The sequence below is a fragment of the Camelus bactrianus genome, chromosome 2, assembly GCF_048773025.1.
Source record: "Camelus bactrianus isolate YW-2024 breed Bactrian camel chromosome 2, ASM4877302v1, whole genome shotgun sequence".
NCBI lineage: Eukaryota > Metazoa > Chordata > Mammalia > Artiodactyla > Camelidae > Camelus > Camelus bactrianus.
Genome location: NC_133540.1, coordinates 117766787 through 117794435, shown reverse-complemented (window position 1 = coordinate 117794435; position 27649 = coordinate 117766787). Strand labels below are relative to the sequence as shown.

Genomic DNA, 27649 nt, shown 5'->3' with positions numbered 1-27649 from the left:
TGCTACTTCCTCAATCTTCTCTTACACAGAAATTCTAGAGCCATCCTTGCCTGAATATAAATTATTACATGTATTCCCAGAGCTTAGCACAGCTTCTGATGCTAGTTTGCTGCATATGTGAACAAAATTACCCACTAAGAGTCCATTTAAGTGTTTATTCTAAAATCTTCAAAGTATTTTCTTTTTTTATCCTAGTATAGTAATTTCAAAGACTGCCTTTAGTCATCACTCTGGGAAAGTGATTATAGAACATGTACTGTGGGCTCTTGGCTAAATATATTTTTCTATCTTACATGTGATCTCTCTGTCCCCCAATATCCCATAATTCATTGTTCTGATTGTGCTTAGAACATCCTGTTCCTACCAGATTGTGAGGACTTTAAGGGCTGGAATTTGGAGTTAATCTTCTTTGATTCTGTACGGTATCTTACAAACAGCAGGTGTTTACATCAACATTAATTCAGTTTGTGTAATTTCCTTATCTGAGGGGCATCCTTTCTTTTGTAAAAGGATGTTGTAAGCTAAAAACTCTAGTTGGCATGTTTTCAAGTGAAGAAAAGCCAAGGAAAAATAGCATGGTCTGGCAGGAAAAAGTGAGTATTGGTTTTGAACCATTTTACCCATATTCTTAGATCTCTGCTCAAAAACAAAGGAGCTTTTTAGATCATTAAGAACAGAAAAGAAAGAAAGGAAAAGAAAGATGACATAAAATGGAAGAAGATGACTAGGGAAGGGTCTAGCCCTAATTTTGCCATTCACTTAAATGTCCTTGAGCATCTCATTTAATTTCTCTGCTTCAGTTTTCCCTCTGCACAATGAGGGAATTGAACCACATGACTCTGACGTGATTTCCAATGCAATGATTCTAAGGTGTTGGGGCACTAGAATTTCCTTTAATAACAACATCTGGGAAGAGCAAGTTCTGCTATTTGTCCTCACAGTGTTCTCCAAGAGGATAGACAGGTAACTGTAGACATTTTATCAGTTACCTATTGTGACAAAGTACCCACAAATTTAGGAGCTTTAAGCAAGAATGCACATTTATTCTCTTACTGAGTTTCTGAGGGTCAGGAATCCGGAAGTGGCTTAGCTGCATGGTTCTGACTTGGGAGTCTCTCAGGAGTTTGTAGGTAAGAAATTGTTTGGGGGTTCAGGCTTCTGAAGACTTGACTGAGGCCAAAGGGTTGGTTTCCAAGATGGCACGCTCACATGGCTATTGGCAAGAGACTTGAGCTGTTCATCACATGGCCTTCCCTGTAGGGCTTCTTAAATATTCTCAGGACTTGGCAACTGGCTTCACCCGTTCTTGAGTGATCTAAGAGTGAGAGCAAAAAGGAAGCCACAAAGTTTTTAATGACCCAGTCTTGCAAGTCACTCTGTCACGTCTGGCACATTCTATCTGCTGGAAACAAGTTACTAAACACAGCCCACACTCTTATGGAAAAGAAATGGAGCTCGACCCCTTAAAAGGAGGGGTATCAACAAATTTGTGAATTTACTTATGAATTTGTGAACTTGTTTGAAAACCCCCATAAATATCACGTGCCGGTTAAAGTAGACTGGACCAGCACTGCAAGGGTATGGAAGTCACAGTAAGGAACATTTCTAGAGTGACTCACTGTTTAGAAAGCATATTCCCATGTTTTCTCAAGTTTGGTTGTCCCAACAACCCAGTGGATTGACAACATTAATATCCCCATTTAGAAATTAGGAAATGAAGACTAGATGATTTTTATAAGGTTATTCAGCAAGTGAGTTGTATAGCTGGGAATGAAAACCAGGTTTTCTGACACAAAACACAAGCTCTTTTCACAACCCTTCAAATGGGAAAATTGGCAAAAAGGCCTTTGCACCGACAAGTGTCCCTGGTGAGTTTGACTATTCTTTACTGCCTATTTTTCCTGTTTTATTAATTTCAGTATCTATTGTCAATTTACATACTTCTAAAATTACTTGAGGCAGTCTGCAAATGAAGTATTTAGGAAGAAAGTAGGAGGAGTAAATACTTCTAGGCACCAGAGTTGATCAGATTACCACACTTGGCAATGACTTCGGTTCGCATTTTTCTGGCAGGGAAGGTGGAGAGAAACATGATAGGTTACAGGGTTTCACTTTCTGACAAGCGTGAGCATACAAGTTATCATCGCCCGAAATCAAGTTCAAGAAGGAATTTAGCACATGGATCTGTGTAGAGATAACGCCACTTGACATCGTGGTCGGTATCTTCAATCCTGCTTGTACGGAAGACAGTCTCATTTTCAACCCTGTATATATACACAGAGAGGACATACATCACCTTTAACTTGATGAATATATTTGAGCAAGAGGCTAAGGAAAACATGGCCAGGGCACATCATCTTCTAATTCCTTTATAAATTAAGAAACGGTACTTGGAGAATATACATGAAAAATGGTTAATCTGTCTGCTGGACTATCTTTAAAAAATTTTTTTTTAATTTTTCTTTTTTAATGGAGGTACTGAGATTGAACCCAGAACCTCGTGCATGCTAAGCATGCGATCTAACCCCGAGCTATACCCTCCCCACTGCTGGACTATCTTAAGTATCAGGAATCATAAGTGAGGCTGCTTGAATGACCTGCTAAATCTCATTTCTTTATCTTCACATCCTCTAATGCTCTATCTTGTCAACTAAATGAAGGGTTTCAGTTATCTGCTATAAGGGAGCAAGGAACACTAATACAATGTTATAGAAAAATGTAAAGTAAGTTGGACCACATGAACTCTAAAGTCCCTTTCTGGGTACAAATGCTGTGATTCTGTGACTTTAAGGGTGAGATACCAATATGCACTCTTGTCCCCATGGAGAGCCAGCCCACTTTGGCCTGGGTGTGAGAAGCTATGCTGCCAAAAGCCTTGGCCAATTTTTTCCCCAAAAGGAATTTCAAGTATATCCAAGCTCCTGTGTTAGTGACTGATTGAAACCAAAGCTTTATGCCGCATGACATAGGATCCTGGAAGAGATAACTTCAGCCTGAAAAAAAGTTCAGGCAGGTGCAAGCAGCTGTCCAGTCCTGCTATAAAAGAACTCAAGTTTAGCTCCAGTGATAATGTGCCTTCTTCCAAGTACTCTGGTCCTGTTAGTATCTCTCCATTCAGCTGAAAAATACACTCTAAATACTCACCCCAAAGAACAGGACTTCGTATACTCTGATTTAGATATTATAGTACTTATAAATATTTCCATTTATTAATGGGAATCCTCCTTCTAGAATAGAATTGTGAATGAAATGCATAAAAATTAATAGCCCTTATTTCTGTTTTAAACCAGTCGGTCTTCCTTCGATGAAGTAGGTAGATAATAAATAATCCTTTAGTTAAAAAAATAAAAAGCATTCTTCTTGAACACTATTTATGTGCCCTGAGCAAATAGATATTCACTTACAAGGTTTTGCTTTCTGTTTATTACCTATATTTCCACAATACTTGGTAGAGAAGTGTTGCAAAGAGACAGAATGAATGTGCATGGGAAAAGAAAAGAGAAATGAGTGTTACTCTTTGTGCAATAATCCAGGGTCCAGAAAAGGAGGCAATTAGTGTGGAGAAGCTACTTGTCAGACTGACTAGTATATTTAGATGCTCTTCTGGTCCACTGGCCAACATCTGCATTAGCCTTAACAATGCGTTGCCTTTCTGATTTAATAGGACATCGTTCAGCATAATCTTTTTTTTTATATCAAATAGAATTGTGAGTATTAATTTTCATGGCATATAGAAAACTCCAAAAGTTGGAAAACTACTGGGAAGATGTTATGAAAAGTTGTCATTTAGAGTAACAGAAGAGGCTTAACAATCATACAACTTCAGAGCAACAGGGAAAATGAAGACACTAAATTGTGAAGGGGAAAAGTCTATCAGGGAATTGTGTGAACTGAGCAAATATTTACCAAGAAGAAAAGCTAGTGAAAGTCCTTCTGAGCAGATAGAAGGAGTGGCAAGGCAAGGAGGTCTTCCTGCATTCAGGAAGGAAAGACATTTGAATATAGCTGGAGCCCAGAACTCAGGGAAGGGAGTGAGAATGGGAGGAACGGCTGGAGACAGGGGCAGAAGCCACACTTGTAGAGCCTCACAGGCATGTTAGGGGTCCTCTCTGGCTCAGCCTGGACCCCTTATCAGGCCTGCGTCAGCTCTCAGCATCCTCCTTTCTCCGTTGGCTGCAGGCCCTCGAGGCTCTGCTAGCTTTCTTCCCTGATAGCAATCGCCACCCACCCTTTCTCTCGCCTCTGGAAGGGAGTGTCCTCAGCTCCCAGCTTCTTTGTATCCTGGAGGACAGCACACAGCTTTGGTGGTGAAAGGATTTTCAATGCTAATTACAATGACAAAATGCTTGAGGAATAAGAAAAGTAACAGACTTGTATATGGGAAGTTTTAAACTTAAAAGTAACATGATTTGATTTACATTTTTGAGAGATCACTTGGGATATTCTGCAGAGAATGGATTGTAGAGGGTAGTGGGTAGAGGAGAAGGAGGGAGAAGGTGGGAAGGCAGTGCAGGTACCTAGAAAGAGGTGATGGTGCCCTGAACTAGGATGTAATGGGTAGATGGTAAAAATTATTACATGTAGGGTACAGTTTGAAGATAGAACCCACAGGACTTGCCGATGGATTGCATAGGGTTGATGACAAAAAGACAGGAATCGAAGATGAACCATTGAGTGGGGGAGGGTATAGCTCAAGTGGTAAAGCACATGCCTAGCACGCAGGAGGTCCTAAGTTCAATCCCCAGCACCTCCTCCAAAAATACACAAACCCAGTTACCTCCCCCACCCCTGCCAAGATAAAATAATCAAATAGTGCAATAGTAAGTTGAAAAATAAAATAAAAAATAATAAAAAGATGAACCACTGAGCACCTAGATAGGTGTTGCCCTGCTCACCAGGCTTTGCCCTTCCTAGCTATGAGCCTTTCTAGACATTTCCTTTAACTGAGTAGCTTTGGGCTTTGGGATGAAGTGCTGTAAATAACTGAAAACATTTAAGTAGGGAAATGACAAGTTCATTTTTTCTTCTCTTCCATTAGGCTTACATTTCCTCCATCAGAATGACTTTGTTGGGTGAGATGACAAGTGTGCTGCTATGCAGGAGGAAAGGGTGTGAGTGTGGATGTGTGTGGGTGCACACATGTATGGGGGAAGAAAAGTGCTTCTTCCCCCATTCACAGTGTAAATTGCTTTAACTGTCTCGTCTTTTTAGACAGCAGAGAGTTGGCTCCGACGTGATGGAGCACAGGACAGAACACTGATGAGATAGGGGTGAGAGAAAATGCTGACGGCAGCAGAGGAGGTAACAGGTGAGGGATTCCAAAGGCCCACTTTACCCTCCTATACCCACTTCTCAGAACTGGTTCTATGAAAAAAGCAAGTCAGCTGGAGGTCCCTTCCACCCTTGTTGGCCAGGCTGCATCAAGGAATCAATCACAGAGCTGATTTGGGGCTCAAAGGAAGGGCAATGGTTATAGGTGTTCACCACCTTGGTCCCTGCTCGTCCGATAATTATACAATTTAAGGATGTCTGAAGGGAAAGGAGCCCCTTAAGGAATTCCTAAGCCTTTCTGCTGGCCTCACATTCAGACCGTGGTGCTGGAGAGTTACCCCAGGGGCGCAATTAGAGGAATAGTGTAACCATATAACCACAGTAAATCACTTCACCCTTGTGATGCTTATTTGATATCAGTAATTGAGAAAACAGATTCTTCTCCATTTAGAACTGCTATGACAACACCTGAATGAATGAGCCCAGAGGAGTCCAGAAGGGTGCAGTGGAGTGAAAGTGTTCCCTCTGCCTCCACTGAAGAGCCTGCCTTTGAGTCCATCGTGAGTGGAGTTTAGAGGAAATAATTGGACGCCTTGAAATGGCAGATTCTGTAATCACCAGTCGTGGCATGGCTTCCTGATGTCGTTGCTTCTGTAGAATAGAAAAGATGCTCATATTGAGCACAGTGATCTCCCATTATAATTATAGGAACACAAAACTATTAGTCACATCCCTACCTACCCCGCCTCTGACAAGGCTCTTTTTCTTCAGCACTAGGGAGCTGGGAGTAGAACTGGGCCTGAAACTCAGCTGTTGAATGTAGCTGCTAAGTCTAAAGTTGTGCATGGTGTCCCTGTGTCAGAGCAATGTTAATCATGCTCAGTGGCAGTCTAGTGGCTTAGGGAAGAAAAGCACTAGGGCATTTATTTACTCATCTGTTCTCCACTCTATTTCATAAATGTTTTAAGGAAGCTGCCATATACGAACAATTAGAATCTTACTCTTTACCTTGATGAATGACAAATGATTTTATTTTAACCAGTGACATTAATGTTTACATTCTATTTTCTCCCAAGTAGAATATTTTCCTTTGCACCTAATACAAGCTTCATATTTGCAGTTGGCTACCTACCACACCCTCTCTGAAGATCAAGGTCACAACAAAAGAAAGAGCATTCTGTTAACAAGCAACATCCATTTAAAATAGCAATACTGCTTTCAAGGTTCTGTTATTATTCAGACAGGCACTCAAGGCGATCACTTCCTTGGATCACTTTCTTGGCACACATAGAAGTCCAAATGTAAGATGTACTCTGTGGGCAACTGTCTGCTTATTTTCCTTTCTAGACAAGTGGTTAACCCGTGTTGAATATCCTATGTTTATAGAATTCCAGAAAGGTTATGTCATAGAAATCACTGGTGTATGTGTGTGTATGTGTACGTGTGAGAGAGAGAGAGACAGAGAGAGATTTATGGAGAGAATGTAAACTGAAACATCTTGAGGAGAAATCCATCAGCGTATAGTGACTGAGAATGTCCACAGAGGATGCTGGCCTTCACTTCCATGTGTTGCTTATTGTGTGCACTATTTTCGGTTTTATAAGCAGGAGAATAAAAGGATACACCCAAGTGGCAACAGGTGAAAAAAACCACCAAACAACTAAAGTCAGTCATATCAGTTTATTATGTCTATCATTTGTAAAGTTAAAAAACTTCTTGGAGTGGGGAGATTATAGCTCAGTGGTAGAGTGCCTGCTTAGCATGCACAAAGTCCTGGGTTCAATCCTGAGTACCCCCATTAATAAGTAAATAGATAAATAAACCTAATTACCTTCCCCACAAACCCCCCCCCAAAAACAACAACAAAAACACCTTCTTGAAGTCATAATCAGACGCAAAAAGCCTTAATTTACATTAAAAAACTTCAATTCATTTTGTTATAAAATCTCAGGGTTCTTAAATGAGCCTCAGCTTCTAAAATAAACAGAGCGTATGAAGGAAAAAAATAGAATTTATTAGAAGGAAAAAGTCCCAGAGGAGCATTTATATTTTTAACATTGCCTTAAATTGAAAAAAAAAAATGTTATTACATGGTTTATCCCCATGAACTTAACTACTTTTTCGGGGGAAGAGTGCTATTTTAAATTCAGGGCTTTGTTTCTGATTTTATTTTATTTAAAAAAAAAAATTTTTTTTTTAACAGAGGTACTGGGGATTGAACCCAGGACCTCACGCATGCTGAGCATGCGCTCTACCACTGAGCTACACCTACTCCCCCGTTTTGTTTCTGGTTTTAAAATCACAATTAGCATAATCACTAAAGAAAATGTTTCTCCTGATATCCAAAAAACAGCTTAATGTTTTAATTTATCCAAACTACCAACTGAATGCTACAGGCCATTTTGAAAACCTTCCCTAATCCTTGGAAATATCATGATTTCTGTTATATACTTTCAATCACTAATCCCCGGAAAAAACATACCTTCTCTCATTTTCTATTCCATGTTTGCTATTGTTGTAATCTAAGTAGGGTCTCTTTGTAAAAATGAAAAACCCACAATTGAGTCTTACATCCTGTGGTCTTGGAATTTTAAAATTTCATTCAAAACACACATTATAAACAAAGTCTCCCAAATGACCATCTAGAGAGGAATGTGGCAAAAATCCAGGAACTATTGTAATATTTGGAACTAGCATAAGCACAAATAATCAGTATGTTTTTTTCAAGGGGGGATTAAGGGTTGCAGTTTTACAAACCCTACAGAGGATTTACACGAGATGGGCAAAGCTAAATTCCAGACTCGTTGTGTGTTTCCAAAAGTAACCAAACCCTTTACGGTGAATGAAGAGGAAGAAGTATTAAAAGGACCTTCTTGATAACTAATATTTGTTCAATATAACCATAATTTGAGGAAACATTCTGGCTTATACGTTCCTATAAAACTCAAGTTCAAAGCTCTACGCTTGACAGGCAGTTCTTTAACACGTTAGTTAGGTGATTATTAACAGTGGAGACGGATTCAGGGTGGGAGGGCGTGGTAGAAAGAACGACAATGGACAACACCAAAAATGATGTCACCAAGTCAGGAAAATCCAAATTTTAGAGGCAGGAAGACCAGTGGAGTTATTGAAACACAAAGTAAGATTCTGAAAAAGCATTTTTAAGAAGTAAATCTGTCAAATGGATTGAAGTAGAATTAAGACTAACCATTTTAGAGGCATTTAAAATTGAAACTTGTAAGAGAAAAGTTAGGGCAGTGAAAACTATTATTATATGAAAATATGCAACCTGTCCTGTAGAAACATCACGTTTCCCTCTAGAAAAAGAAAGAAAAGAAAGAAAGAGAAAGAGAGAAAGAAAGAGGGAGGGAGGGAGAGAGGAAGGAAGAGAAAGAAATAAAGAAAGAAAGAAAGAAAGAAAGAAAGAAAGAAAGAAAGAAAGAAAGAAAGAAAGAAAGAAAGAAAGAAAGAAAGAAAGAAAGGAAGAAAGAACGGAAGGAAGGAAGGAAGGAAGGAAGGAAGGAAGGAAGGAAGGAAGGAAGAAAGGAAGAAAGGAAGAAAGGAAGAAAGGAAGAAAGGAAGAAAAAAACTCCAAAAAAGGAATGAGGTAATGAACTCGAGATAAACTATTTAGGGACAGGGCAGGGGAGAGAGAATCAACTAAGATGCAGGAAACCAGTCACATTTCAAAATGATTCTTCTTGGCAAAGTTGAATGTACTATCTTTAAGTGTTTCTCATTTTACACCTCAGCTGTTGGGGGTCTACTAATTTATCAACTCTTCTAAACCTGTTGAGAAGAACATCCTTATCTAGAGGATTCACCCTAAATTTCATGCTATTTTCAATAGCATTATTAACACCTAATGTAGATCTGCAGACACCGACAGTATCTAATTATTATTTTTTTTTTTGCCCATAGATAGTTGAATGTGAGTAGATTTTACCACCTCCATAGTGTTTCAGTTTCAGTTTTAACACACTGTTCTGAGAAACTTTTATGAACTAACATAGCATTTTAGGCTGTTTTGCTTTTAATCATCATGAAAAGGCATCAATTCACTGGGCAGAACAAAGGAAAAAGATTTTCTTTGTTTAAATGATACGAATTTTATAACACACAAACAGGAATTACATTATCCTGACAACAAACTGCTTCTCAGAAATGATAGTTATGACTGCTTTTAAAATAACATAGTAATCACTCCCCTTCTAAATAGATAATTATTTCTGAATATTAGCTCTGATAATACATGACCTAACAGGCAAAATGAAATGGGAAGTTACGTATTGTAAATTTTTTTAAATGATGCTCTAACACTTATGACAAACCTCAACATACTGCCACTCCTTTCACAGTAATATTTTTTTTCTTTTTAGTGAAAACCCCTTAATGAAGAAGCAATGTTTCTGGAGGAGTAGAAATAGCATGAAATTATAGGTTATCCGGTATACGTAAAAGAGTTCTTGACTTGAAGGCAGAAAGATGGCATCAAATCTGGTTTGTCCACTTCTGACCCAGATGTCCTTTGGCAAATCACCTGAAATTTGGGACTTTCACTTCCTTCACCTATAAATAGGGATAAAAACCATCTAACAGCGCTTGGTCAGGGGTAAGAGTTGGCGGGTGGATTATAATGTGAATAGCTGGTAAGAGGCTTTGCCCATTTGTAATTGGCACTGAGAATTTGAATGCTCATCACTTTCCTTTTCCTATGTAAACTTCACCAAAGAAAGGTAGAAATATCCAAGTCTATACTTTTGAAAGGCCTTGGTATCTACATCCTGCTAGAGTCTAAGAGTAAGCTTAAAATTGTAAAGGTTGTTGCTCTCTACTTGCATTGTTTGAAAATCTTTTAAAAAGAAATTACACAATTGAAGCACTTGGAGCAGTTTAAGCACAATGAAAGGAATTTACCATGAAGAGGGCAGTTGATCTGAATAAAGTCAGCTTCCTTTTCCTCCTAGCATTTTTACTCCTGCTCAGTTTTTTGCATAGCTTTCATCATTATTTAAAACGGCCTTACTTATTTGTTTACCCTTTTATTATCTGTCTCCTCTTTGAACACAAGTCCCCTGAGGGCAGTGATCTTGTCTTAGCTTGCTCAAACCTGTCTCCCCAGCGCTTACCAGAGTACATGGCTCATGGTGCTTAGTAAATATTTCTTTTTGAATCAATGAATGACAGAGAAATAGATTCAATAAGATGAAAGTTGGATAAGACAAAATGAGCCATCAGGGCCCTGAATGGTGTATTTGGTGGAGCTGAGGCTGTAAGGAGGTAACTGAGATACCTGATGGCAAATTTAGAAGGTTATACTCAGACAGACTCAGTCCATCTGGCCCTGTGTTTCCAGACAGGGACCTTCGGGTTGAACTTATGAAAGTTACAGATGAATATCCCAAAACATCCAAACAAGGAGGGGACTCTGCTGATCAGATGCCTATCTTGTTATGACAGGCTTTTTGCTTATGTATTGTATGTATCTTATTCACTACAAACATATGAGGTGAGTACTAATATTAACACCCTTTTGCCAAGTGATCCCAGAAGTTAAGGAACATACCCAAGGTTAGCCAGTTGGTATGAAATAAATTCCCTCCCCTGTGCATCACACGACTTCCATTAATTTCCTTTAGTAACTGTTATGGGTCTAAATTAAAAACAGACATCATTATATTGTTTAGATCCCTTTTTTTCAGATTCTACTTTTTGCTGAGGCTTGATAAACTTGATTGCTGTAAAAAAGAAAGTTGATTATGGACTATCCTGGTAGGATACTCAAGACACTGGTGATAGGATTTTCTTTGGAGAGAGCAACTGGGTTCCTGGGAGACCACAGCCAGAGGGAGTTTTACTTTTCTCTGCATTTAGTGTTGACAACTAAAACACAGGATGTCCACTGAAATTTGAATTTCAGCTAAATAACAAATAATTTTTAGTGTAAGTATGTCCCAAATATTGCATGGGACAAATTTATACTAAAAATTTTTTTGTTGTTTAACTGAAATTCAACTGTAACTGGTTGTCCTGTATTTTTCTTTGCTATTCCTGGCAACCCTAATGTGCATTCTCTGCTGTGAACTTACAATTTTGTTCCATGTGTATACAATACCCATTCTAGAGATAATAAAATTTAGGAAAATAAAGCAGTTTTTGCTATTTGCCACATATTTAAAGGCAATTTTAGCTAAGGACAAGAAGTAGACATGGTATAGATTAAAGTTAAAAATGAGGCCTAAGGATAATTTTTTTTTAAGTATAAAAGGGCTAAATTTGCAAAGATGATTTTGTTGGCATCCATTTTGCCAGAAGATAACAGCTAAGGGGGAAAAATGTCTGAAAACACACTTCCTGATGGAATTGTAGACACTAGAGACCTAAAGAAAATACCTCTTCAATCATGGATCCTGGGACAAGAGTAAGTCAGGAGAGGAAGAAATAGTTTTCTGAATTTCAGGTATCTTCAGCTCCACTACTTAAGTAGATTGAGCTTTAGAGCTGGAAGGAAACTTTCGGATTTTCTTTTCCATTTCTCTATCATTTCCTCTACATTTGAAAATATGGAAGTTCCATTTCCAATTCCATTTCTCCCCTCCACACCCCTACCCACCAAATTCCCTGTAACCAGCTCTCAGGAGTAGCCTAGAGGTGGTGTCTCAATTCTTAGGTCCTCAAGGTAACATGAGCATATCTATTATGTAATTATCCTACAAGTCCCAAGCCTTTGGGTTAGTCAAAAGGTAAAGGAAAAAGTGACCCAGTAGGCCCAGCAAGGGCAGATGACAGGAAAGATCAGAAAAGCCCACAGCATTCACATTCTGGCTGTATCTGCAACTTAGTTAGAAAGTTAAATTTCTCCAGGCCATAGCCTCCTTGGCTATTAACAGGGGGAGGAGGAATCTTATTCAGGGGTGTGAGAGGATCAAATGAGATCATGTACATGAAATCCCTTGGATTAAGATGGTACTCAATAATTTCAGCTATTAATTTTATCTTAAAATAAAATCTGTTCACTTCTGAAATGTTAAGGAATCTCATCCTTGTCAGACACATAATCTCAAACTTACTATGACGCTAAAGGGTAAATCAACTGACATAGTGACGGCTACTTTCTAATTTTCCATGCAGCTTATTATTTATTTGTCCACATTCTAACATTTATATCAGCATATGACTAAGTTAAGGTTATGATCATATGGACTTTTAAAATATCTAATTGAATAAATTTAAATTTTAATTTTTTCCTGCCTTTTTTTGGTTAACAGCCTTATTGGGATACACTTCACATACCACATAATTCACTCTTTAAAGTGTACCTTCAGTGGTTTCTCAGTATATTCACAAAGTTGTGCAACCATGACCACAATCAAGTTCAGAACATTTTCATCACTCCAAAAGAAGTCCTATACCCTTTAGCAGTCACTCACAACACAACCCTCCCAATACTAGGAAGTCCTAACCCTAGGCAACCATTAATTTACTGTCTATCTTTACAATTTTGTCTAAACATTTGAAATACACAGAATTGTCTAGTACGGGGCCTTCTATGACTTGTTTCTTTCATATAGCATGTTTTCAAGGTTAATTCATGTTATAGCATGTATCAGTAGTACTTCATTTCTTGTTATGGCCTAATAACATTCCATTTTATAGATATATCACGTTTTATTTATCCATTCATCAGTTGATGGATATTTGGTGTGTTTCCACTTTTTAGCTGTTATGAATAATGCTACCATGAACAATCATGTACAAGTTTTTGTTTGGACATAGCTTTTCAGTTCTCTTTGGTATATACCTACTGCTGGATCATACAGTAACTATCTTTAGCCTTTTGAGGAACTGTCAGACTGTTTTCCAAAATGCCTTTATCATTTTACATTCCCACTAGCAACATATGAAGGCTTCAATTTTCTACATCCTCGGCTTCAATTTTCTACATCCTCGACAACACTTGTCATTATCTGTCTTTTTGATTATTGCCATCCTAGTGAGTATGAATTGGTGTCTCATTGTGGCTTTGATTTGTATTTTCCTGATGGCTAATGATGAATACTTCTCTATGCGGTTATTGGCCATCTGCATATCTTGTCTGGAGAAATATCTATTTAGCTCCTTTGCTATTTTAAAATTGAGTTGTCTTTTTATTATTCAGTTTTAAGAATTCTTCATATATTCTAGATACTAGATCCTTATCAGATATATGATTTGCAAATATTGTATTCCATTCTGTGGAGGGTCTTTTTCACTTCCTTGAGAATGTGCTTTGAGGCACAAAAGTTTAGTTTTGATGAAGTCCAATTTATTTATTTTTTTTCTTTTGTTGCTGTGTTTTTGATGTCATATCTAAGAAACCATTGCTACTCCAAGTTCATGAAGATTTATCCCTATGCTTTCTTATAAGAGTTTTATGATTTTAGGTTTTACATTTAGGTCTATGACCTATTTTAAGGTAATTTTAATGTATGTTGTAAAGTTTGGGGCCCAACTTCATTATTTCACATGTGCATATCCAGTTGTTCCAGCACCATCTGTTGAAGACTATTTTTTCCCCATTGAATTGTTTTTGCACTCTTGATGAAAATCAACTGACCATAAATATAAGGATTTCTGTTTGGACTCTCAATTCTATTCCACTGAACCGTTATGTCTACCTCGTGCATGTACCACACAGTCTTGATTACTGCAGCCTTATAGTGAGTTTTGTAAAGGGCAAGTATAAATCCTCCAGCTGTTCTTTTTTAAGATTGTTTTGGCTATTGTTCCTTAAATTTTCATATAAATTTTAGGAACAGCTTGTCCATTTCTGCAAAGTTGGGATTTTGATAGCAATTGTGTTGATTCTGTAGATCAGTTTTTGAGGAGTGCTGCCATCTTAATAGTATCTTTCATTCCATGAACATGAATGTCTTTCCATTTATTTCAATCTTCAAAAAATTTTTTCCAAGAATGTTTTGTAGTTTTTGAAGTATAAGAACTATATTCCTTTTGTTAAAATTATTCCTAAGTATTATATTCTTTTTGATGCTTATGGGATTGCAAATGTATAGAAACATAACTGATTTTTGAATATTGATCTTGTATCCTGCAAACTTGCTGAACTTGTTTATTAGTGCTTATGTATTTTTGGTGGAGTCCTTATATTTTGTATATATAAAGTCCTATCAGCTGCAAATAGAGACAGTTTTGGTTTTTCTTTTCCAATCTATATGCCTTTTATTTAATTTTCTTGCCAAATGGCTTGGGTAGAACTTCCAGTACAACGCTGAATAGAAGTGGTCAGAATGGAAATCTTGTCTTCTTGCTGATGCTAGTGGGAAAGCATCAGTCTTTTACCTTTAAAAATATTGGTTCTGGATTTTTTGTAGCTACCTTTATCAGATTAGTGAAGTTCCCTTCTATTCCTAGTTAGTTTGGTGTTTGAAAGTATTTTGTTGAGAATTTTTGTGTTTATATTTATTCATCTGTAGTTTTCTTTTCTTATAATATCTGTGGTGAATTTTTTTTTTAAATAATAAAAATAGCTAAAAATCCACAAGGGTATTAGGTCTTCTCCCTGCCTTGGCTACCCATCCTTAGCCACTCCCTGGTACTAGTTCATATGATTGATTTATAAATACACATATATACATATATATTATATTACCAGCTATTTGAATAGAAACCTTTTTACATTCCTTAACATTTGTAGTTATATAAATAATTTTAGAAATATAATCTGATACTCTGAGTATATGATACAAGATGTTCTCTATCAGGTTGTAATAATAAAATAATTTAAGTTTCTATAGCAAAAATAAAAAACTGAAACAAAGCTCACAATCATAAATTCCACTTCTAGAAGTGTAACTTGTGCAGGTCACGCCCTCTGAGTCTCAGCTACAACAAGAATAAAATTAACTACTTGCACCTTTGTCCTGAGGACTGACTGGGAAAATGTTTGTGAGAAGGCTTGGGATAACATAGACTCAATCATATTTATTGTCACGTCACAAATTGCATATCACAGTATCCCTTTAAATAGAAAGCTGTCCTGCTGCGTGTTGGATTGGTGTACAACTTTTAAAAAAAGCCTCTATTTCATAAAACTGAATACTTCTGTATGTAATCAGTTTTTCAGAAGTTGTCTTTCAGTTCTTAAGTCCTTTTTTTTTTTTTGGCCTAGATTTTGTGATTTGTTGCCTATTTTGGAAACTTGGAAAGTACCATGCAAATACAGATATAGCTTTGCTAGTTAAAAATAAAATACTTAGTGTTTGCTGGTGAAGGAAAATATGATGCTATGTAGGTAGAAGTGCGTGATGAAAATCAGATTCACATTTCATAAGACCATTTCTGGAGAACTTCAGACTTTAAAAGTTGGAGCCAAATGCTTCTCCCAGACGATAGTTTATGACTCTCACTGAAGTCAGAAGTAATTCTGAGGGTAGAACTTAAGCAAGTGTTTTGAAAGCCGGGAGGAAAAAAAAAAAAAGACCGATGCATAAATTTCCAAATCTTCCTGAAGTACTTAGATGGGAGATGATTTGCAGTTAAGACCTTGAGAAATGGGGGGAGGGTATAGTTCAAGTGGCAGAGTGCCTGTTTAGCATGCAAAGGTCCTGGGTTCAATCCCTAGGCTTCTCCTAAAAATAAATAAATAAGCCTAATTACTCACCCCTCCCCCCCCCAAAAAAATCTTGAGAAATGTTTTTTTTCCACTAGTGGGGTATTAATAATACTTTAATGTAATTTATTTCACTTTCCACAGAATGCTAATAATGCTAGAATTTTGTTAAATAACCATTTAAGAGGCAAATAGTACATGTAGGACAATACCAGTTATAATATCTAACACAAAGTCCTTAAAAATTCCTTTAAATAGAGAGTTTCTCTAACGCATTTTACAAATTAAATATATTGCTATGAGACTGAGATGAAACTTTTCTATTTTTCCTATTGCATAAAATGAAATCTGTGCTCAATATTTATTGATAGCTTAATCAGAAATTATCTTAAATGCTTTTTTCTTGCAGTAATGGCAAAGATTTATTTATTTATTTGTTTGTTTATTCATTCATTCATTCATTCATTCATTTATTAAAGTATAGCTGATCTACAGTGTTGTGTTGGTTTCTGGTGTATAGCATAGTGATTCAGTTATGTATATAGATACATTTTCTTTTTCATACTCTTTTTCATTATAGGTTATTACAAATTATTGAATATAGTTCCCTGAGCTATACAGCAGGACCTTGTTGTTTATCTTTTCTATATATCATATGATAATCCCAAACTTCCAATTTATCCCTCCCTGTCCTTTCCCCTTTGGTAACCATAAGTTTGTTTTCTATGTCTATGAGTCTCTTTCTGTTTTGAAAATAAGTTCATTTGTGTCATTTTTTTATTTTAATTTTTTTTATTATTCTTTTTTTTTTGAGGGGGGAGGTAATTACGTTTATTTATTTACTTATTCTTAGAGGAGGTACTGCGGATTGAACCCAGGACCTCATGCATGCTAAGCATTTGTTTTAGCACTTGAGCTATAACCTCCCCTCTGTGTCATTTTTTTAGATTCCACATGTAAGTGATATCATATGATATTTGTCTTTCTCTGTCTGACTTAGTACAGTGATCTCTAGGTCTATCCGTGTTGCTGCAAAAAGATCTACTTCTTTAATTCCCACATGTTGACATAATGACAATTAAAATTTTAAAAATTGAGTGAAATGAAAAATATTGACATATTGACATAACGGAGATTTAAAAAGTGACAATGTATAACTTTGATCATGATGTTCAAGGGGATTCTCCATTAGTTGGCTGTCTTTGACAGTTAGGTCATTTCATAAGATAGGAATTGTTTGTTATCTTTCACTATTTGTCAGTGCTTGACTAGACTGGTTCCAAAGTTGATCTTCTTAGTCCTTAGTCTATTTTGGACAAGGGTGCTAGCCACAAAGGTCATATCTGCAAGTTGATGCTTATCATTACACTATCTCTGACAGAGAGCAACACAGATGCAAAGAGTGAAACCACTCTGGTAGGCTTTCTTTGAAGAACTGATAAAGGTCATCTCTGTGCCCCAGGTTAACAGTAACATGGGCCAGAGGAGAAAATATAGGGATCTTTTCCTCTTCTATTGATTTGCTATATAACCAGACTCAATTTTTTACAAATAAATGCACTAACCAAAAATAAATCCAGTAAACTTAAAGATAATTCTTGCCATTTAGTTATCTAAAGAATAATCTGGTTTGATCTGTGCAACAGGATCTCTAAGGCAAGTAGTCTTAGTACATCTAGTAGAAAAGAAAACTGAGCATTGGTGTGGGTGGTAGAATTTCCTAAAGAAGGAACAATTACTGAGTACCTACTATGGAGTTATTCCATGTAATATCTCAACTAATTTTCAAAATGACTGTAAACAGTAAGTTTTACATTCCCCATTTGCAGATGAGGAAAGATTAGCTGCCCTAAATTAGCCAGCTGGCTGGTGGCGGAGGTCGGGTTCAGTGGTAGAGTTAGTCCAATGCTTTTTCCTTCCTACCCTGGCTGTTTATTTAATTATGACTGCTCAATATTGACTCAACACAGAACCAAAAACCACTACAAAATATGATACATGACAAAGGGGAATATTTAGGAAATCAAAATTCAAGTATATTCTTTTATAAACAGGTAACTGGAATTTTATGATACATACAGTGTTGTCATTTTTGTTATAGATAGTGTTAACTGGCTTTATCTTGTTTATGTCATTAAAAGAACAAGATAATAGCAATCACACATGGAAACATTTTCTTCCAATTACATTAGCTATGAAAACTTTTGACAAATTATTAGACTTATACACATTCTTCTCACCAAATGTACATTTGATTCCACTCACATTCTCCATCACTAGAGAAAATGGCCTGTTCTTCTGGCTTCACCTTCTTAAACTGCTGCACATGTTAAGCTTTGCTTAACTTGGACCTGCCAAAAAAATTAATAATAATTATAATAAAATTCCCAGGGCCAAAGAATCCTCTTTAAACTCAAACACAATTGGAAAGCAAAGGGTGAATATTTATTCTTGTTTCTCAAATTCTTCTGAAGCCCACTTGGTGACTCACTTTCAATATTCTCTTTATTTCTTTTAATCTGAGAGTTAGAGCTTATTTTCCTTATAGAATTGCATAGTCTTTATGGAATCCTTCTTGATACCCTTTCAATCTCCTGTGCATTTTACTAACTTTGATTAATACATAGTGGAAGATGATAGGGATACTCATTTAAAAAGGAAGTTATAAGGATAACAAACCCTCTGAGTTCAGAAACTACTGTGGAGGAAAAGCCTCCTAATTTCTCTTTGTTTTGTTGGAGGAGGTAATTAGGTTTATTTATATATTCTTTTATTTAACGGAGGTACTGGGGACTGAATCAATGACCTCATGCTTGCTAAGCATGCACTCTACCATTGAGCTTTCCCCTCCGCCCTACCTCCTAATTTCTCGTGTAAGTTATTAGTAAGGCTTTCTCAGGCACACAGCCACCTCAAACTCTGATCACATCATGACCTGCTTTATCTCTTCAGAGGTTCTAGTTAGCCATCGACAGCAGGTTTCCCAAACTTTTTGGACAAGGAACTTCTTAAAAATTAAGTAACAATACTAACGATACTGTCATTTCTGACTGGGGATGATAAAGAAGTGAATTAACACCAACCTGGAGAAAATCATTACTATGTTTGGCGATTTTAACATTGATTGTTGAAGTGTTAAACACATTATGACATGTCTTGCAAGAATTTTCATGAGATGAAGTTAATTTATGGATTCACTGAATACAAATAATGATGATAAAAATTAACACTACTATCACAAGTATGTTACAGGTATCATTCCATGTGCTTTAGACAAAATGAGCATTTTGAATCCTCATGACAACCCTATGAATTAGGTGCTATTCTCTCCATTTTACAGGTGAGGAAATTGAGACAATGACAGGTTAAATAATTTTCTAAGGTCTTACAGCTGGAACCCATGCAATGCGGTGCTAGAGCCCGTGTTCTCCATCATGGGGCCACCTAGTAAAATTTTCAGTGTTTTAGTGTGTTTCATGAATATGAGATGGTATAACTTAATCTTAGAATAAAACCAATGTTGAAATGCATCGCCACTATCTACTTCACATGTCTATCAGATATACACTCCCAAACTTATTCCTCTTAATATTTAAATATTTCATTTATTGTTTTTAACAAAGAAACTATATGCCATTGTTTCCTTTAATGTGAAACTCCTAAAGAAAGATTATACCTAACTCCTACAACAAAGATTCTCAAAGCTCAGTTCATGGACAATTTGCATCGGAATTCCTGATCATCCTGCTAGAAATGCCTGTTCCTGGGCTTTAGTACAGATTTACTCATTCATGGTCTTAGGAAGGAATAACTCAGGTTATTCTGATGCCCACCAACTTTTGAGGACCACCTTTCTACCAGGTCCTTCTTGTGACCCTGCTTAGGCCGCCTACCCCTGCTTCTACATGCACCACCTGGAGTTCCCCTGAATACAAGATGCTCTTTCACACCTCAGAGCCTGAACATGCTGTTTCCTGTGCTTCTTATACTTCCTCCTCTTACTGTCTTCTGAACTCCCACTTAATAAAGATTCAGTTCAAAAGTCCTCCCCAAGGTTTCCCTGGGCCCATCAGGCAAGAGTTAGGTGCTCCTTCCACTGTACCCTATATCCTGCCATTGGTCTGTGTATTCTGTTAGCCAGGGATTCCCCTGAGATCTCTGCACTATCCATCTTTTTTTTTTTTTTAAATAGAGGTACTGGGGATGCACCCAGGACCTTGTGCACGCTAAGCACGTGCTCTACCACTGAGCTATACTCTCCCCCCAACACTATCCATCTTTGTAAACCAACAAAGATCATGCCTGACATGGAGTGGTAGGGGCTCTCAATTTGTTGTTTGAATGGACTGTGAGTTCAGTGTTACTAAATGATCAGAGTGAAGGACTGATAGTTCTGCAGTTCTCAATTCTACGGAGATGGTAGATCATGCACATGATTTCTATTAGAAAATAATTTCCTAGCAAGTGGGAGAAAGGAAACACCTTATTTGGTCATTTTTTTCTTCTTGCACATTTTTTCCTTTTCTTTCTTTCCCCCTTTTTAAAATGTTTTACATTTGGAATAGGCAATACATGTGCTTGGTACAAAAGTCAAAGGCTCCCAGATAGTTGACTGTGATCTCCTCAACTACATCCTCCAACAGTTGAGTCCCTTACAGTGAAGCAGTCATTGTTTTAGTTTCTCGTGTGCCCTTTCAAAGCCATTTTAGATACCCGTAGGCAAATAAGTATATATTTATCTACCATTATTTTGCACTTTGTTGTTTTTTTAACTTTGTGATCCTTCCACATAAGTAGATAAATAGCAGCCTCTGCTTATTAACAGATACATACTATTCAATTCTATGAATATATCAGGTGTGTTTCTTTTAAAAAATAAGATATCTCTTTATTGACATCTTGGTGGTTAGCAGTATTCTCTACCATAATAATGCTACAATAAACACACAGGTCATTTCACACAAGTGAGATATTTGTAAGATAGATTTCTAGAAATGGAACTGTAGGATTAAAAGATAGTGATAAGTTTTATCAAAATGGTTTCCCTAAAGATTACACCAATTTTCACTCCCACTAGCAACACACGAGAATATCTGTGTCTTTATGTCCTGCCAACGGTGTTTGCTGAGCTTCTAAGTTGGAAATTAAAGGAACCCCTTCAAGTTAAGCTAGGCTCATCTACTGGTCTAACCCAGGAGTAAGATTACTTTTTGCAAAAAGTCAACACAGGTGTTTGCTCTATAGGCTCCTTTCTCCTCCCCAGGCAAGCTGGCACTGGAGTGTTCACTACTGGTCTAACCTCCACATGGCTTTAAACCCTAAGAGGCTCAGTGAGTTTTCAGAATCATTTCTACTCTGCTTTAGAAGTGGAAAACATTCCATCCATCCTACAAATACTGAGCGTCTACCACACACCAGGCATTCCAGGTGAGGCATGAACAATGAATAAAACAGACAAAAGTCCCTGCCCTCATTAAGATTACATTGTAATGGGGCAAGGCACGGAGTAAACACAATACACAGACATGATATATGGTACGTTAGTTTATGATAAGTACCCTGGGAAAAATAAAGGAGGAAGGAATAGGAAGTATGAGGAGTTACTTTTGTGAAAGGTGGTCAGGGAAGGCCTCATGGTGATGACATTTAAGCAAAGACCTGAAAGCAGTATGCCAAGGAGCCATAAGGCATCTGGGGGGAAAGAACGAAGGTGGGAGGTGAGTGTGCCTGGCATGTCCGAGGAACAGCAAGGAAGGCTGCTGGTTAGGGCTCAGTGAGCAAGGGGAAGAGGTGAGGTCACAGAAGTCATGGGGTTTGGGCAGCAGGTCAGATTGTACACGTCCTCAGAGGAAAAGGAGGAAACCTCTGGAGAGTTCCAGAGGGTTACTCTGAATGCTCTGATGAAAATAGAGAGAGGGAAGGCAAGAATGGATGAAGAGAGAAACAGTGAGGAGACTTCCTGGAAACCAGGTGAGAAATGAGATGAGTTAGCCTGGGCTGGTTGCCATGGAGGTGTGGATGTGTTTAGACTGTGGGTCTATTTTGAAGGTGGAGCTAGCATGATTTTGTCAGATTGGATGTTGGATGTGAGGGGGAATGGAGGCGAGAAAGACTCTAAGGTTCTTGGCTCAAATAAGTAGAAGAGTGGAACTGTCATTTCCTGGGATGGAGAAAGACCAAATGCAGGGGGAGCATGTTTTAGAATGACGATGAGTTGTGATATGACTTGGAGTTACCATGGCTTTCCATGGCTGGGGGTCTCAGATGGTCAGGATTCCAAATTAAATTAGTGGCTGGACTAGACCATGACTGAAATTCCTTCTTGGGATGAAGGCTCAAAGGAATATGTGCCCATGGAGATTGTCTTCCTCCTGAGCCTTGCACTGAGATACTGCCTTAAATGTTCTTACACCTTCTCTTTTTCTGTGTAAAATATTTAATCAAAGGGATAGGCAAATACACACACACAACCTTGAAAGCAATTAAGAAACTTGATTTCTTGTCCACTACATAACCAGCAGAACATGAGAGCCCCTATTAAAGGACTCACTGTCCTCCCAAAATGAAAAACTCACTTCAGTTCTACATTTGTGGGTCTCTGACGTCATCAAGACACCAGTTCTAGACAATGTCAGGCGAGACTGGTACAGAAAGCACACTGGGGCAATCTGAAATGTTCCTGACTGAAGACTGCAACCAGGAATTCACTGGACAAGTAAGTAATCCAAAAAGAAAGAAAGCACTTCAAAAAGTTGTCACTAAAGCAACTTTTTAGTGAAACAATACCTAAAATTTGGAATGAGTATTTCAACAAACACATAAAAAGCTCAAGGAGGGAGAAGGGTATAGCTCAAGTGGTAGAGTGTATGCTTAGCATATGCAAGGTCCTGGGTTAAATTCCCAGTACCTCCTCTAAAAACAAATAAGTAAACTTATACATCCCCTACCCCCTAAAAAGGTCAAGGAAAGCAGAACTAGTACTTTAAGTCATATTAGTGGAGGAAAGAAAAAAAAAAGAACAGAAACAGATATACAGGGATTACTTCAAAAGGCTAGGAAGAGAGATGAGGGGGAAGAAATCTTTTCAAAACTTGTGTCTTCGAATGGCTGGCGGAATCTATGCAACAATGCGGGAGAGCGCAGAGAGCAGAATTTTTTCCGAACCCAACTCGCCGGAGCAGCGGGGGTAGATCAGAAAGAAAACAACCAATTGCTAGAAAAGAGTAGCTAAGGGAGTCCAAACTTGTTTTAAAGCAAGTAAAGTAGTGGCCAGACTGAGTGACTCAGAGGCATGACTCAAACCCGACAGTTGGGGCAGTCAGCTCGCGGAGGCCGGGGGCGCGGCGTCAAGCACATTTTAGGAAAGTACCAGGCGCGTGGAGGGCGACAGGAAACCTCCCCGGGGAACGGCCTGGGGCTCCTCCTGCCCCAGAGTCTGACCTCTTACCATCCGCACCAGGAGGAGTTTCTAATCCCCTGGCTTCCTCTTCTTTCAGAGGCCGCCGCCCCACTACCCCTGCTTTCCTTCCACAAAGCATCACGCGGCGTGTGTGTGCGAGAAGTCTGGCCCCCTCCTAGCCGCCCGCCCTGCCACGCGCCCCCCCGCCCCGCCTCCGCAGCGAGCCGCTCCCTTCCCACCCCGCCCGCGCCCGCCGCCCGGGCACGCGCGGCACGAACAGCGCCCGGAGCTGCTCTAGACAAACACCTGTCCCGCCTGGGCTCCGCGAGATTTGGGGCGAAAGCCTAGGCAACAGTGGGCGCGTTCTCGCGAGGTTTAGGAAATTTCCCACGGCCCGTGTTGTGTCTGAATCGAGTAGTGGAAGGCGGTGGGAAGGAGGTGTAGCGTGAGACGGGACTGCCCGCATTGGGCACATGCGCAGTGCCGCTCGCGCGTGCCGCGCCAGTCCTGCAGCGCCTAGAGCAGGTTTCGGGCTATGGATTCCAGCTCTCCGGGTTTTGGGGCTCCCTGTGGGAGGCAGTGCTGGATCTGGGAATCTCTAGGAATTGAAAGGGCAAGGGTGGGGGGAAGGAAGAAGTGCTGCAGGTAGGAAGGAGGGAGCGGGGTTCGGGCCCTGCACCTTTCTATTAGATGCCCAGACGGGCCAAGTTTGCTCGGGGGCTTCCAGGCTTAGGTCGCCTGAGATACACTTCGGGCAATGAGCAGCGTCCTTGACTGTGCGAGGCCCACGGGAGGATCTTGGCAGAGCCTGTCTCCCTATACACCTGGGTTCACACATGTCTGGGGGCTGGATGAGGTTCTAGGGAGGCTTACACAACAGGCAGCTCTGTCCAAGAGGGACCTCTGGCTTCAGTGCGGAGTGGGGAAGTGTTGGCTCTCAATTACAACCCAGTATTCACCTCTGGAGAAAGCTACGCGGCGCGCTGGCGTGTGTATGCGAGGTGGACTTGAGGGGTGTTTTTGCCAAAGGCCTGACCTCATTTTACACCCAAGGAAAAGAAAGCTAAGGCAACAGAGCTCAGTTGCAAAAGTTTTCCTTTTACAGAGCTCTGGAGAGTCGAAACACTTTGTTATCTTGTCTGTCTCTCTGCTAGCATGGGGGTCGAATGAACTGAGAGAGTTCCTGGTTTACTTGTCCGAACTCCAGGCATCTCTGTAGCTCCAGCACCTAATGCTAACATTACCATAAAGGAGGCGTCCAATGAACGTTTGAATGAATGAAAAGGGCTGGGAACTAAAGTGAGCGGGAAGCCACTTGGAAAACACCCATTTGGGGAGGTGTTTCATCTAGGCCTGTGAAACGCGGCAGATTTTCCCAGGACCCCTCCTCCCTTCCCCTCGGCCCCGCCTCCTGACCCCTCCATTCCCCGTCCCCGTTGTAATCCCCTCCGGTTTTCCTCAGTCTCCACGTACGTCCCTCAGGGCGCGTCCCAAAACCCGGATAACCGGAGCGCTCCCCATGGACCAGACGGAGGACTCGCCCGCGGAGGAGCAGCCTGCGCATGCTCCATCGCTTGGGTAGGTTTCCAGGGAAGGCTGTGAGCTGGATCCCCTACTCCGCTGGCGGCGCGAGGCGTCTGGCTCTTCGCGGCGGCTGCGAGGGGAGAAAGAGCGCGGGGGCTGGGTGGAATCGAGGAGTGAGGAAAAAGGGAAGGGGCGGGGGAGAGGGACCAGGGAAGGCATCAGGGGGAATCTCGCGAGGGTTGGAGTTTTGGCGAGAGTTTGTGGAAGATGGCGCCTGTTGTGACAGGGTAAGTCTGGGGGAATCGGAGCGCTGGGAACCGGGAAAGTTGCGGGCGTTTCGCAGCCCGCGGCGGGTTCCGGGGCTGCGGCGCGCTCGGTGTCCGGGGGCCGCGGGGGTGGCGACGCGTGCGCCGAGCGCGGCGGCGGCGGCGGCGTGTGGCCGTGCGCTGCCCGCTCTGCGCCGCCGTGGCTCGGGCTCCGGCGCGTGAGGGCGGGCGGCGGCGGCGGCGGCGAGGCCGGCGGGTGCGGGCGTGAGTGCCGCCAGGCGCGCGGGGCCCGCGGGCGTCGTGCCCGCCGCGCGTCTCCCGCGCCGCCGCTCGCGGGCCCTGCTGCCCGGCCCCGCGCAGCTTTGTTCCTCGCGGCCGTCGTAGTCTCGCCGGGCCGGTGCCCCCGGCCCCGGGCGCTTTGTCTTTCCCCGCTGCCCCCCGCGACTCTACCCCTGGCCCTTTGTTTCCCCGCCTTGGGCGCTTTGTCCGACCCGTCGCGCCCCGCATCCCTTCTCCATCTCGTCCGCTCAGCTGTCTTTCCTCCGGTGCCCCTTTGTTGTGCCCCTCTCTGTTCGGTACTCAGTGACCTGCCACAGCCCAGGGACCAGGTTTCTGTCTTTTAATTTTTCTCCCATTATTTTTTATCATGCTTTCCCTCTCACCTTTCTGTTTGGTCCTTGATCACCCCCGGAGGCTTTGTCTCCCCCATCCAGGGGTTTATTCGCTTGGCACCCTTCTTCCCCTCCCATCATCGGTTGATTTATCCACTACCCACGGTGTTTGTCGGCTCAACTGTCTCAGCCCCGGGGACTCCATCTGGTGCTTCTACGTGCAGACGGACCCTACGGTTTGTTGTTGTTTTTGTGGGTTTGAAAGATGCGGGGGGATACTAGTTTCCTCCTCCGCGCACCTCCTCTTCGCACCCTTTTCTCTCGGGACTGCGTGCACACCTCCCCACCACCCCTTTCTCTCTGGATTACAATGTCTTCTTCAGTTTTCTTCCCGGTCTCTTTGGGCCCGTGGTTGTTTTGCTTGGAAACAGTAGCCCTGGAAAAAAGATCTGGTCTCTTGGTTATTGGCCCCCGCCCCTTGGTTTCTGACGGCCTAGGCCAAGGGCAGCTGTCTTAGCTGTGCATCTGGATTACCTGAGGGTATTGTAGGAAGGTTAGAAGAGGCGTAAGGTGTTTTTATCTGATGATGTGTGAGAATAGTTGCAGATACTCACATTGGATATTCATTATGTATGTCCGTAGCAGTTGAGTGATTTTCGGCATTTAAAAACTTGTGAATGTTGGGATGGAGAATTTCAGCGTTTTCAAGAGTTTACGTCTAGAGTTATTTTACCAGTAACTCCTGCTTCGTAAGGAAAAAGAGAGGGCATCCTGCTTATGAATTTTGATGTTTTACGCTTTCTTACTTTTTAGATAGTTTTCAATTATGTGCTTTTGCTGTGCAAATTTTTGACAACCCTTCTGACCCATCTTTGGAGTTGAAATGAGGAAAGCGCTTAAGAGTGCAGTTTGAGTTGATGAATACTGCTTCTAGAATCTTTGTGGAATGCATTAATCAAATATAATTAAAAGACTTTTAAGTAATAGTCGTAAGTAAGGTAAAGGCACTTCTAGAGTTAAAGGAGCTTTAATTTGTTCAGAGTGCTTATTGTAATGATATTGTTAAAAGCTTGAGTTTTGTGGCTGTAGGGTGGGGGAGGGTGATATAGTGTATTTAAATAGCCTGAATATTCTGGTACTGGGAATAGAGGTATTAGATTTACCGGAATTACTAGGCTGACTATGCTGTTCAGGAGGTCGTCCCCCACCCCCCAGTTGATCACTGCTTTTAGATGTTACTCATAAAATGATTTGGAGTGTCTTTTCATTATTAACTAAAGTTTACATGAAGTGCAGCTACTAGAGGCTATACAAGTGTGAGGAATGTTGGCAGAGTGGAAAGCTTTTTTTTTTTTCAAAGACTGTGATTAGAATTAGTATGAGTTAGCTTGAATTTTAATTAATGGAAAATAACCTTTTATGATTGATATGTGAGGCTTTTGTGAAAATTTGCAATCTAGGTTCCATGAGTGAGTTTTACTTGTAATCATTTGTCTCTCTTTTTCTTAGTGCAGAATCATTCTTTTGAAGGTAAAATCTTGAGCACACTTGTTTCTTACTGTAAGCAAAGTGTTAATACCTTGTAATGGAAGGTATTTTGCTCTGACTTGTACAGATAAGAATGGTCACGCAAACATAAGCAGCTTTTAAAAATTTCAAGTTGTACTTTTTGTTTCTAAATCATGTAAGGCTTTTATTTTGTGATCAGATAAAACAGTACCTTTATTAGATTATATCAAACAGCAGCATGTCTAGAAACAAATGGGGCATCTTTCATTCAGAGTATTGATGATCAAAGCTTTAAATTTATTGTCCATGCATACTGCAGAGGGTGTATTTCAGGAAAAAATGTAAGAGGCTCACTTGGAGTATCTTCACACCGATTCTAATACATGGGTCTAGGTATTAGACTTTAAATAGGTTTGTTTAAATGTTACCTGTTGTTCCATACTGACAGATCTCTATAGTG

The 27649-nt window shown here is 40.1% G+C and overlaps 1 protein-coding gene and 1 long non-coding RNA gene across 6 annotated transcripts in view; one reads left to right on the top strand and one right to left on the bottom strand.

Moving 5' to 3' along the window:
• Positions 1 to 27649, top strand: part of RBPJ (recombination signal binding protein for immunoglobulin kappa J region) — a 203268-nt gene that overhangs the window by 82802 nt on the left and 92817 nt on the right. For 2 of the 4 annotated variants that reach the window (XM_045522695.2, XM_074349577.1), the window contains exon 1: positions 24933 to 25090. The exons of 1 other annotated variant lie outside the window; for it this stretch is intronic. In XM_045522695.2, coding sequence (XP_045378651.1) covers positions 25071 to 25090 — 20 coding nt within the window. In that variant the 5' untranslated portion in view covers positions 24933 to 25070. Of the gene's footprint in view, positions 1 to 24838; positions 24858 to 24932; positions 25091 to 27649 lie in introns of those variants that run through there. One more of the 4 variants, XM_045522693.2, reaches the window with a different exon arrangement.
• Positions 1014 to 23644, bottom strand: LOC123619164 (uncharacterized). 2 transcript variants are annotated; one of them, XR_012501332.1, is made up of 5 exons: positions 23328 to 23644; positions 18146 to 18231; positions 5740 to 5922; positions 1942 to 2066; positions 1014 to 1315 (listed from the first exon to the last, which is right to left on the bottom strand). It is a non-coding gene; the product is annotated as an uncharacterized LOC123619164 (long non-coding RNA). The 2 variants fall into 2 exon arrangements; XR_006727709.2 differs by lacking the exon at positions 1942 to 2066 and having other exon boundaries at positions 23328 to 23639.